Source organism: Nuphar pumila, chromosome 4 (genome assembly GCF_984573655.1).
Source record: "Nuphar pumila chromosome 4, dmNupPumi1.hap1.1, whole genome shotgun sequence".
NCBI classification, from domain to species: Eukaryota; Viridiplantae; Streptophyta; class Magnoliopsida; order Nymphaeales; family Nymphaeaceae; genus Nuphar; species Nuphar pumila.
This window is the reverse complement of record NC_143252.1, coordinates 111,112,868-111,126,763: the sequence shown is the minus strand read 5'-3', so window position 1 is coordinate 111,126,763 and position 13,896 is coordinate 111,112,868. Positions and strand designations below refer to the sequence as shown.

General features: G+C 36.8%; 1 protein-coding gene across 1 annotated transcript; it reads left to right on the top strand.

Moving 5' to 3' along the window:
• The first annotated feature begins 10,053 nt into the window (after positions 1-10,053).
• On the top strand, positions 10,054-12,311 carry LOC149840572 (F-box/kelch-repeat protein At3g27150-like). Its single transcript, XM_090004473.1, has 2 exons — positions 10,054-10,103; positions 10,601-12,311. The coding sequence occupies exon 2, from the start codon at positions 10,806-10,808 to the stop codon at positions 12,102-12,104; it is 1,299 nt and encodes a 432-aa protein (XP_089860599.1). The 5' UTR covers positions 10,054-10,103; positions 10,601-10,805; the 3' UTR covers positions 12,105-12,311.
• Positions 12,312-13,896: the final 1,585 nt, after the last annotated feature.

The window sequence follows — 13,896 nt, the reverse complement described above, 5'->3', positions numbered from 1 at the left end:
CTTAGAAATTTTAGAAAGTATTCTGCTTTATTAAATTTTTGCAGAACATGGCATTTAATCTTTTTTGATATTACAGAAAGAGGGTTAAAAACTTTATGTTTAACTTAGAAAGTTGCAGAAAGAGGTTTATGTGTTTTTGCTTGCATAATGCCACTTCTTTTATTTTCTAAAATTGTAGAAAAGTGGTCCTAAGTTTCTTAAAATCACCTAGTGCTTGTTTGTGTTAAAAGTATTTAGAATTTAGCATTTATGTGCATATTCTTGCACGTTTAAGTATCTTATTACATGCTAAATTCATTTAGAAGTATCAAAACTAGTTATATTTATAAATATTAATTGAAATAAGCTCTATTAATTCTAATATTTATTTATAATTAAGAATATGACAAATTGAATAGTCATGGATGAGTTATCCAAAATTGAAAAACTCAATAGGATGAATTTTGGAATGTGGAGAAGGAAGATGGAATATCTATTAACACATGACATGACCCTATATGTATTGAATAATGTAAAATCTTCACTAACTGATAAATTTAGTGAAGAAGAGAAAAAAACTCATAATAAGTTTATTGAAGATGATCAGTTTGCAAGAGCAACTCTTCTAACATTTATGCAAGATGATCTCATTAGAGTATTTAAAGACTTTGACACTGCAAAGAGAATGATGAAAGAAGTTAGAAAGAAGTATGATATGACTTCATAAACCCACATTCAACTTCTTCAAGAGTAATACAATTCATGCAAGATGAAAGAGTCAAACAATGCAAACGTTCATGTGAATTGAATATTGGTAATGGCTAAGGACTTAGCCATAGTTGGAAATAATATTTCTGAGCAAATACAAATCTCCACCATACTGAGCAGCCTTCCTCCAACTTGGAAGATGGTGTCAATTGCCATGAGATTAAACCAGAAAGCCTTACTCTAATTGAGCTTCTTCTGTAATTAGCCCTTGAGCAAGAGCACATGTCAAAAGACAAGAAAGGAGAAGTTATGAATACCCAAGAATTTTTTTCAGCAACCTCTCATAAGTTCAAGCCTAAAGGCATATTCTTACAGAAATTTAAGAAGAATAAGTTCAATAAGAAGCGTCTAGTGAAAACCCAAAACTCCAAGACTGTAACTAGGGGAGCATGTTTTTCTTGCAGAAAAGTTGGGCATTTAAAAAATAATTGCTCAAATAGAACCAAGAAAGAGAATCCAGGAAAATAGGTAAATGGAGAACAAGAAATGTGTATGAATCATTAATCGCAGATAGTGATATCCCAGAATGGTGGATTGATTCAGGGGCGACGCGATATGTGTTTAAGTCAAAAGAAGGACTTGTAAAAATGAAGAAGCTAAAGCCTGGAGATCACAAGGTGTATATGGGAAATAACACCTATAGTGATATGGTAGGGGTAGGGACCTACAGGCTCCAAGTAGAATGGATCAATATCCTTCTAACAAATGTACTTTATGTACCTTTCATGAGAATGAATCTTTTAACAGTAGGAGATTTTGCTAAAAAGGACTTCAAAATTCGCTTTTGGGGTAACAAGGTCACTATTGAGAAAGATGAAAAAGTGAAGCTCAAGGGTCGCTATAATGCTGACTATGGTCTCTTCCGTTTAAATGTAAATCTTTCTATAAATAATGCAATGAATATTTTTTATTATATTGATTGTGCATTTAATGTTGATGAATATTTATGGCATTTTGTAGAATTTAAAAAATGTGAACCATGCATATCAGGTAAAATGACTAAAAAACCTTTTTCTAAGGAAAGTAGATCATGTGACTTACTAGTTTTAGTACACACAGATATATGTGGGCCCTTAACAGTAGAAACACATAAAAAGAAATCATATTTCATTATATTTATGGATGACTACTCAAAGTACGAATATATATACCTAATCTCTAAGAAATCTGAAGCTCTAAAAAAGATTAAGGCATATAAACATGAAGTTGAACGATTACTAGAAAGAAAATTCTAAGTTATTAGATCTAATAAAGGAGGTGAATATAACTTTGATGAGTTTAAGACCTTTTGCAACGATAATAATATAACTTCTTATACAACTATGCCTTATATACCACAGCAGAATGGTGTAGCAGAATGAAAGAATAAAACCTTAATGGATATGACAAAGTCTATGTTGACACATGCAAATCTTCTCAAGAAATTCTGGGGAGAAACAATTTGCACTGCCATGTATACCCTAAATAAGGTTTCTTCTAAGGCTATAGAGCTTACACCCCATGAATTATGGACTGGTAGGAAGCCAGATTTGAGTCTTTTGCAAAAGTAGGGATCATCTGCTCATGTGTTGATTCCTAGTCAAATAAGAAACAAGTTAGATAGCAAAACTATCAAATGCATTTTCATGGGATACCCAAAAGGATTAAAGGGATATTGTTTATATAATCCTGAAAAGGGATTTATAGATAGTAGAGAGATAGAATTCCTGAAAACAAAAGAAAGTAATTTTGATCCTGAAGATAAAGGTGACTTTCTAGATATCATAAATGATCCTGAGGTACCAAATCAAAAGTTAGAGCATAACGATCTAGTTGTGAATAATGAACAAAACTCACAACCAGTAATTGGACAGAAAAGAACAAGAACTCTTTCATCCTATTTGAATGATTATTATACATTTTTGAGTAAGAAATTATGTTATTTCATAGATTTAGATAAAACTCTTGACAACTTGAGTTTTGAAGATGCAGTTGCTTCCAATGAGTCTGAACTATGGAAGGAAGCAATGAAAGATGAGTTGGACTCCATAGAAAAGAATGGAGTTTGGGAAATAGCTATTTTACCTAATGAATATAGGGCAATTGGTAGTAAGTGGGTTCTCAAGAAAAAACTCAAGGCAGATGGATCTATTGATAAATTCAATGCAAGATTAGTAGCAAAAGGCTATTCTCAATGAGAAGGGATTGATTATGAAGAAACATACTCTCCTATAGCCAAACTGACATCTATTCGTATCATTTTGGCATTGGTAGTTTATTTTGATCTTGACCTATATCAAATGGATGTGAAAACAACCTTAAATTGTAAACCATATGAAATTATTTTCATATAGCAACCAGAAAGTTTTGAAATTGAAGGTCAAGAGGTTAAAATATACAAGTTAAATAAATTCTTGTATGGACTTAAGCAGACACCAAGATGGTGGTATTTGACTTTTCATAATGCTATAACCAAATTGAGTTATGAGGCAAATAGTGTGGACCACTATGTATATACCAAGAATAGTGGGAGTAAGTTTATTGTGTTATCCCTCTATGTTGATGATATATTAATTACAAGAAATGACATAGATATGATAAATATAACTAAATCAAGATTAAGTTCTCGATTTAAAATGAAGGATATCGATGAAACTTCATATATCCTTAGAATTAAGATATAGAGATATATAAAATCGAAATTGCTATGTCTAAGTCAAGAAAAATATCTTGACCACATTCTAAAGAAATTTAGAATGAAAAGTACCAAAGCAAAGGGTACTCTTGTAGTAAAAGGCCTAAAACTAAGTAAGAATGACTATCCAAAAGATGGATAAGAAAAGTTGAATATTCTCTATGATCAGACAATTGGAAGCCTGATGTATGCAATGCTTTGCACTAGACCTGATTTAAGTTTTGTTGTAAGTCTAGTGAGTAGATATCAAAGTAATCCTGAGCTCTCTCACTGAAAAGTAGTGAAAAGGATTTTTTGATATCTAAAGGGAACTAAGAAACTCAAGCTATGCTATCAGTCAGATAGTTTAAAGCTTGTAGGCTACTCATATGCTGACTTTGTTGGTGATAGAGATGAAGTAAAATCCACCTCTGGTTATGTATTTATGTTAGGATGTGAGACAATTGCATGGTCATGCAAGAAATAAGGGTGTGTGGCACAACATACCCAGGAAGCTGAATATATTGCCTGTAACATGATAGCCACATTTGGTGTGTGGATAAATCACTTCCTAAATGAATTAAAATTGGATATTTCAAAAGATCCAATTCGACTTTATTGTGACAATAAAGTTGTTATAAAACTAATACAATAGGAGTTGATAGCTCTAAAAGTAAGCATATTAAAGTTAAATATCAATATATTTATGATATGCTTATGAAAAATGAAATAACATTGGACTATATCCCTTCAAGTGACATGGTAGCAGATCCACTAACAAAGGTAGTCACTGAGGATGTTTTCACTAGACATGTAAGTCAGATGGGACTCAGATTTGTCTAAGTAGTGAGTGAGTAAAGATCACTAAAAAAGTGTATATGCAAGGTTCTAGTTAAGAACAAACATATAAACACAGGAAACCTCTTAAGGCCAAGTGAGAGATGTAAAGCTACATGGCCATAAGGTGACTGTTGGGAGCTATTCCAATAGTCACAATTGTCAAATACAAAGAGACGCGCCTCTTGGGGATGAAGGGATTTCTCTCAGGGATGTATCCTACAACTTGAACTCCTTACAAATTTATAAATGCAGTAAAATGGTATGAAAAATATACAATAACAATTACAATTACAAGATAAGCATTCAAATTGTAAGTGAGTTGAGAGTGTGAACCTCCCTGACGATTTCGAGCATAACAGCATGTTCTTCACCCTACAACAATTCTGCATTCGAACATCTAAGTACTAACAATTATTCTGTGTAAGTGACGATGTGTCACGCCTTGACTGGCATGGCCTAATATTTTTTTTGAGGTGCAGACTGCATATTGTAAGCCCACTTTTAGAGTCTTAGGCTACATAGCCAATGAAAGAATGCATTGGACTTGTTAAATCTCAAATAAAAGGAAGAAGTGAGTCTCCTCTTACCATAGGTGAACAAAGAGAGAGTAGCAGGTGATCTGTCAAATCACTTTAAGAAGGTGAATTGACATCTTCACCGCCCATTGCTTCATCTCACAAGGATATGATGGTCCTTGTGTACATTGTGGACGGTGAAAATGCCCACATCACTTGATCTACTCTCGTGAACAAGTAGATTATACTAAAGTACTTGGGAGAAGCATGCAAAAGAAACTAAACCATGTACTTTTACAAGAAAGGGTACTCTATCTTTGAATTAGGAAAGCTGGGCTGTGGTGATTGTTTATTAAAAACACATGACAGATTTAGGAGGTAACATGATGTGTAGAGTCTTACACTTGCACAGGGCTGAAAATCTAAAAAGAAAAATGTTATATGCTTTGAATGGAAGCCCCAGTAAACTTCAGTGATAACTATAACTGTCCTAAAGTAGAGAAATTCCTTGTTGCATAAGCAGCGACGTATATGAATGGCACAATGACTGCCCTGGACATAGAGCCGATGAGATTGAATTTTCCATGTCATGTTAATATATAATTCACCAAGAAGAGCGAAAAAACAGTTACCAAGTTAGTGCTCCATTCAACTCCTTGATAATCATGCCCACATCAGGCCAATTAGTTTTATTAATACGCGTTTTGGAGGGGATTAAGCTGCTCATGATAAACATAACTGCACAATGAAAACCCTAGATTATTCTAAGCACAATGATCAAAGTGGATTCATAGAATATAATAAGCATTCGGCTAGAAGCCCACAGATTTGAATATGGTAATTTATCATAGTGGTGATATTAGGCCCACTAATCTTATGCTTAATTAGTATAATACAAGATTAGAGCAATAGGCATGTAAAATGCAATATTTCTTAGCACATTCTCCAGAACATTCCATGTGTTCACAAAAAAAGTTTATGGATGCTGACATGAAACCATGCATTTAAATGTACAAAAAGGAAATCCGCCATGATCAAAAGTTGGGAGTACATGTACCAAATCTCAAAAAAGAGAAAAGGATAATCATATGATACATGCAAAATAATCACTGTAAGTGAGCTCCGCGTGGTTCCTTGTGGTGGGACGTTGCAGGTTCAAACCCCAATGGTATGTTGAATAATAACTGGTGGGGTCTGTCTAACCCCAGCTTGCCTTAAAAAAAAAAAAATCACTCAAGTAAGCAACTCCTTTGGGTTTATCTTTACTTCGGGGCACATAACAATATTTTATTCTGGTAAGGAAGCAAAAATGAACCTCACGAGTAATTGCTTTACAGGGAAACGAAAAAGCAAAATTGGAATTATAAAGGCACCTTCTTTTTATTTTTCTATTAGAGCTTCTGCCTGCCACCTTATATGATTTGCTGAAATGACATCGAAGTATGATAAATTGATGGATGTGATGCCTTATAGATTTTGTAAAAACTAGTTAGTGGCAAAATCTATTGGGGGTTTGAAGCTCTTGGATTCCAGGTGTGGACCGGGGGGAAACGGGGCCCTGCCCTGCCCTGCCTCGTTCCGTTTGAACTTGGGATGAAGGACATGAAACGGGGGTGGAGACGGAGATGAAGGTTAAGATCAAAACCCGTGAGGGGATGGAGGCGGGGATGGACTTACACTTTCCCCGTCCCCGTCCTGATCCCGATCCCGAATCCTTCTTCAGGGATGGCAATGGATCGAGGAGAAACGGGCTCTGCCTCGCCGAACTGAGGATGGAAGACGTGAAACGGTGATGAAGGCAGGGATGGAGGTTAAGATCAAAACCTGTGAGAGGATGAAGGCGGGGATTGAGAGCATGATTTTGAGACGGGCCCCGCCTTGGTCCACTGCCATCCCTACATAAAGGGTGTGTTTGCTTATCAGGGAAGAAGGTGCTGAGGCAGAAAATGAATCAGACCATCCCTCTCCCCCGGAAACTGAATCTGTGGAAAGGGGTCTAGCATGTAAAATTGGAGCTGCTTTTCACAAAAAAAAATAGCTCCCATTGCATTGTGGGTAGGGGTGGCAATCAGGTCGGGTTGGAGGGTCATGTCGACGGGTTGGTGGGTCAGCAAACCTCAACATGAACCCAACCCGTTTATTAAACGGGTCGGCTGTGGCAAACACAAACCCAACCCATTTATTAAATGGGTAACCCGACACGACCCGGTTAACCCGTTTAATAAACGGGTTGGGTCAGGTAAACGGGTTGGCGGGTTGGGTTGGCGAACAGGTCGGGTAAACCTAAGAAAACAAATTTTTTAGAGCCATTGATGCTCTAGATGAAGGGATGTGAGATGGTGTGGGGGCAATGATGACACAGTGCATGCCCTTCACTGAAGTCGAGTTTATCACTAGTCTAAAAGGGATAAAGGCGATGACCATCGGGTCCTCAGATCTCTCCTAGATTTGTGATCGAGGCATTCAAACACACCTAAGGGGAGAACAAATCAATGGAATTGTGTGCTTTAGAAGTTGAAGTTGGTCAGGAAATTTCAATGTTAGTTTAAACTGAGGTTGAGAGAGAAATTTTTATTGGTCAATAAGTTAATATTTTTTTTATAGGCAAGTTGGGGTTAAGCAAACCCCTACTAGTTATACAACAATACCATTGGGGGATTTGAACTTGCAACGTTCCAACACAAGGTCACGTGCACTAGCTGCTCCTACCAGACAAGCAGAGCACCCGTTGGTTGGTCAGTAAGTTATTGGTTGAGGAAGAATATTATAGAATTTTATCATCTTCTTTGTGTCTTTGGTTATATAACTTTGATTGCCACCAAGGGTCACCCACAAGTGACCCGGTTCTTGGTGAGGGTTCCTTGTCATAAAAAAAAAAAAAAAACAATAACATCGATGGTGCCGAGTTCATCTGAAAAACAAGCCATAAGTTGATTGCTGACATGCGTACACACACACACACACATATATATATATATATATATATATATATATATATATATATATATATATATATATATATATATATATGAAAGAAAAGAAGTTGGATGGTGTTCTGCAAATTTTCTCTAGGGTGCTCTAAGGTCAAGAACATTTATTTCACTCAATCAAACCTTATGGATGTATTAAGCATAGCTTGTTTGCTAACCTTCTATTGTGTTTCTTGAGAACATGATGATTTTTTAAGTCAAGAAATTTTGGCACATTGTCATCTATTGATTTTTATGCATTGGTATATCCTTCTTGCATATTGCAATGATATGATTCGAAATTTGTTTTTATTAAACAAGCCATGTAGAATTGTAGATCACATCTGTGGGGCTGTTTTGACTATCTGAACATTTGATTGGACAATTTAGAATGGAGGAACATCAACCTTCCTATAAGCGAGTAGCTCATGAACAATTTTGTCTCTTAAATGCTTAAAAAAACATAGTTACAGGTTTTTTTCTTACATTAAACCTCTATATGTATTTATCATTATTTATTTACTAAAAAACATGTTTTGCGATGAATCAATTTAACAAAAAAAAATCAACTTTTAGTGTGATATGAGTCATTGATTTTAATCACTCTAAAAATGCTTCTAAACATGAAGTACATCATCTCGAGCATGTTCATACTAAGCAAATTATGTAGAACATGTCTGTAAATTTAAATTAAGAAAATACCTAAACATATGCCTTCTTAAACTGTTCATGAAGACTTAAGAGATAAGATTGTTTAAGACCTCTCTCTCTCTCTCTCTCTCTCTCTCTCTATATATATATATATATATATATATATATATATATATACACACGAAAATGGGTCTGTGCTAAACCGCATGCTAAATGGGTTTTTAGCTTTTCCGGTGATTTTTACGCGGTTCCGGCCTTATAAATGCGTTGGGCATGGTTGATTTATTAAGAATTCACACTTGGATTATGTGTTTTCAATGTTTAGAGCCTCAAAATTTAGAAAGATTTTGAACCGTTGATTTTTCAAACTTTATAAAAACCCATCCATGTGTTGGAATCTAACGCTTCAAGAGCTGATCCCTATAGAATCAAGTACATAGATCACATCTGTATGGTCAGAATTTAAAAATAAAATGAAAAAAGCCCCAAATCTTATTTATCACGCCGTTTAGCACCAAATGGGTTTAGCACCGACCTATTACTCATATATATATATAATGTAATGTATGGCAGCTGCCAATAACTTTCCTTGCCTACTTTTTGAAGAATCTGACCCAGCAGATGTGTTCAACATAGTAAATTTGCTAGAAAATGGCAATTTGAATCTTGTTTTTTATAAAAAAATTTGATTTTTTAAGCCTTTAATATTTATAAAAGAATTTAGAAAAATAATTTTTGAGCTTTATAAGAATCTTTGTATGTATCGGAATTAGATGATTAGATGATCCAAGAATCAAATCTTATAAAATCAAACATGTATAATACATCTTTGTGGATGGAAAACCCCTTTCAAAATCCCAGTAAGCTGGCTGTAGACCAAAAAAGTCATAGGCAGTTATATATATATATATATATATATATATATATATATATATAGAGCGAGAGAGAGAGAGAGAGAGAGAGCTTTTAGGGCATCCGGCCACTGATTCGGCCAACTGGTCCGAGCTGCCAATAGAATTCCCACCCCCAAAGTTACTTATGATCACCTTTTCCCCAGACCCTTTCAGTGGGCCAGCCGTTAGACTTGGACTGAGGCTGACACTAGCTGACCCCAACCAAAGTGCTCTTTATGGAGTAGCATCTTAGGTTCATTGTACTTGTTTCCTTTTTTGCTCAAAATGCTTTTGGCTAGTAGTAGTTCCTATGTACCAAAGGCACACGCGTAGTATCAATTTTTTTGCATAGATTCTTTGGCAGTGGAGACACTTGCTTGAGTCCGTAGGGCACCTGACCTTGGTTCAGTTATTGAATTCCACAGTTTCATACCAAACTTGGGTGTTTTGGGATTACAAAAGGAGAGATTATAACCAGCATGTCAAACTGCTCCATGTCTGTGAACTCTCTCTGCAAGTGACAAAATCGAGGCCAACCAGCCTTCTCAATTTCTTTTAATTTCCCAATTTGTCCACACTCCCCTACAACATCATTTTCTGGTGTATATTTTATGGGGACCAGTCTGTTTATTTTTTATATTTTAATTCCATAGCCCACATTAATCTATGCATAATGCGCGGCCAGAAAAGGAAAAACCCATTTGCTTTTATTATTTAAACGCTCACATCTGTGTTTGATGGTTCTCTCTCTCTCTCATGCATGGTAGGAGTTTTTTGGGGTTTATGTTCAAGAGGCTTGATGGGATACCCGGAATAACACTATAATTGCTTCTTGGTATTCTTTCTCTCCCTTGTTTCTGTTCTTATTCATTTCGGATGGTGGGTGTTCTTTGTAGTTGTAGTTATGTTGAATGTTTGTTTCTTGAAAGATAAGCTGTGGATGTTGGTCATTTGAAATGAACATTTTGGTGGCAATGGTTTTGTTTGTTTGCGTTTTTGGTGGGGGGTTTTGATATCAGGTGTTCTGATGATATGTTGATGGTGATTTTGGCTGTGCATCGTTTGAGGTATTTCATCAAATGATTGGTGTATGTATGCTTGTAGGGAAAAGTTTGTGTTTTTCCTCCCCAGCATGTGGTTTTCTTTCTTGGCCAGTCATTTCTGATGTTTCTGAATCTTGGGCGGCTTGGTATGCTCTTGAGATTAACACATTGAATTTTGTACTTTTTGTTTCGATTTGTATATCTATGCATGCATTGTTAGGATTTTGGTTGTTGCATGGTGACATTTGTATGTTAGTGATGTATGATCTTTGTTTTAGTGTTGTTGCAGCTAAGCTATTTCATGAGAGTTTGGGTAAAACCTTACTTTTTTGTTGCACACTTCTTTTCTTGGGGAGCCATTTCTGATGTTCATGGTCTGTTTTCGGGTGTTCGCGATTCTGTGATGATTTCAGTTTAAACATGATATTTGTAAAATTTGGACTGTGGAGAGGTGACTGAGAAATCAGAGGAGGGATAGAAAGGGAAATCCTATAATGTATTCTGGAATTGATCTTCCTAGGCACAGATACGATATGAGGAGCAGTGGTCGAGGAGCTCCGAGTAACACAGACTCTGTGAATGGCTCTCAAGCCCATGTTCATTCATTTTCCTCAAGAACCAGACGGAGGCGTGTTGTCGCAGATAATGTAGGATCAGATGAAACTTTAGGCCAGTGCCCGGTTGATTCTAACATGGGGGAAGAGACCATAGACCCTCATGGCGAACCTCAGGATGCAGATTACTCCTACATTCCTTTGCTTAGCGATGAACTTGCGCTTTTGATCCTTGCCAGGATTCCTAGATCAGATCATCTGAAACTATGTTGTATAAACAAGAGGTATTTAGATCTGGTGAAGAATGGGGAACTGTCCAAGATAAGAAGGGAGATCGGAGTTAGCGAACCACTGGTTATAATTTTCGCAAGCGGAGAGCATCACTGGTGGGAACACTCTCCAGCATCTGGGCTTTGGAGAAAGCTCCCATATTTGCCTTCTGAACCATCCTTTCATCTTGCAGATAGGGAATCTCTATGTGTTGGTACTCAGCTTCTCATATCTGGCCTTGAGAGCAATGGTATGTCAGTTTGGAGATATGAATTGCTCACAAACAGTTGGCACAAGGGTCCGCCCATGATCACTCCACGATGCTTATTTGCATCTGCAAATTGTGCAGATGTTGCCTATGTTGCTGGTGGAACCACAAACAGAATAATCTTGAGTTCAGCTGAACAATACAATCCTATAAATAGATGCTGGATTCCTCTCCCCAGCATGAAAAAACGGAGAAAACTTTGTTCAGGGTGTTTCATGGACAACAGATTTTACGTAATCGGAGGGGTGAATGAGGAGGAGGGGAGACTCGCCTCTGGGGAATTCTATGACAGAGAGAAGAAGACATGGCAATTGATTCCTGGCATGATAAGTGATTTGTCTAGTTCTGTTTCTCAGTCTCCCCCTCTTGTTGCAGTTGTGGACAATGAACTATACACACTCGAAACCACTTCAAACAAGCTGAAAGTTTACTTGAAGGGAGGCAATACATGGAAGGACCTGGGCCTGGTCCCTGTGAGAGCGAATCACAGCAAAGGATGGGGAGTCGCATTCAAATCGTTGGGCGATAGACTGCTTGTCATCGGTGCAGCTTGGAATGCTGGGGATAATCACAGTCAAGGTATATCGATTTTTACTTGCCGTCCTGATCCAAAATCGAGAGATTCTCACTGGACTTTTCTTGGGAGGACAGGTAACTTTATGGGTCCCTTTGTATTCAACTGTTCTATTATGTTAGTGTAATTTTAGCTGCAATGTATTCAAGCTTCTATTTAGCTGTTTGAATAAAATCTTGGTGGCCCATACATGGAAATCGCCTCAGGGTGGAAAAGAGAACCAATTGTTATAGGGATCATATCATCAATGAATTTGAAGGATATCTGTTAATCTGTCTTATGGTTGAAATCTGTGTTCTGCTCTGTTCTGTTCGCAACATCCTGCCATTTATCTGTGCTTTTTTTGTCTTTTATTCTTGTGGATAGTCAAGCTAGGTGTTTCACCCAATCGAATTCAAACCCGAGATTCTTACGTTAAGATGGTGTCTCTTATCAGTCCAGCTATCTTTCTTTTCTTTTTCCATTAATCCTGGTCCAGCTATGTCGACCTTTGTTTTGCTATGTTCTAAATTTTGCATCTCTGCAGAATAATCTGTTTGCAGTCATACATGGTTTAACCATTGTTTTTTTTTATATTAAAGCTAAAAGGATGAAAAGAAAAATGAGGGAAAAAATTTCCTCCTGCTATGGTGCAATTCCTCTTGTATGGGAAATCCAAATTATTTTGAATATTAGCAATATTGTTTACTCAGATGGCCGATTTCACTTTCTTTTCATGTTTCTTGGTGATGCTGTCTTAAAAGACTGGCTTTGGAGGACTTTCTTTTTTATCTAGCCATGTTCTACGGCATCTAGCTTACAGAGCTATAAATGATGCATCCCTTCTACTGGACACAATGCAAGTATAGAACAGCAAAGAGGAAAACAGTTGTTTTCTTAGACCAGCTAAATGGTTTTCCCACACTGAACTGCATATGCATAAGCAATCATAAGGAGAAACATTTGTTTGAGAAGGATCTGCTTATTCTATTTATTCACCAGTTCACACATCCTAGATTGGAACCATCAGCATAAAGTTTTGGTTCCTATGAATCAAACACGAAACCAGGAAAAAAAATCATTTGAAACCATTCCCTTGTAACTATAACGTTCTTTGAGGTTGAATGAGATGGCTTGACAGTTAGGTTACACTATCATAACTGAGGGGTCTCGGTTTCGAATCCCACGGGGTAAATCCCCCAGCTTGTCTATCCAAAAAACAAAACTTAACTATAGCCTTCTCTATGAATCCGGAGCATATTGATCAGTTCAAATAAGTTCATAATCTCGAACATACATGTCATGAATTAAATTTAAGTTTTAAAAGGAATCTAACAGATTGTACATAAGTACAAAGCAGGATCACTTCAAGAACAGTAGTGGAAAACAGAAATATGGAGTTCAAAATCGGTTATAAACAAATGACATTTCTGTTAAACTCTAATTACCGAAACTTAGGATGTCGCTACTCGCTAACCAATGTTCTTACCTGATCCTGGTGATGCCCAGTGAGTTTGATTGGGCTCGTTCAAGTGAGGTCGTCCATCCGGTAACCTATGACCCAGGCTTGACCTGATCTAACACAAGTCAATATCTTTCACTATGTTGCACGTCAATTAGTGGGGGAAAAAAACAGATAATTAGACTGATAAAGGCAGAATTTGGGCTGCCAACCAGTCCTAGACCTTGACACTTTTTGTTCTCAAGTTGAGATCAGGGCCATGGCATGCCATGGTCCAACCCGTTACTAACCAACCATAGTCATGGCAAGGAAATCCTGAAAAGGGCACCAACTACTGTGTACCGTGACTACTGTCTATCCACATGGGTTTGCCATAGGATATGGTTAGATGCACTCACCCCTTGATATCATTGTCCCTAGTGGTGTCAGAATGTGGTTACATCCAGACAGCCTTTCCCATGCAAAAGATGATGCAAAA

Excerpts from the sequence above, each read along its gene's own strand:
- LOC149840572 (XM_090004473.1), top strand. The coding sequence starts at position 10,806 with ATGTATTCTGGAATTGATCTTCCTAGGCACAGATACGATATGAGGAGC.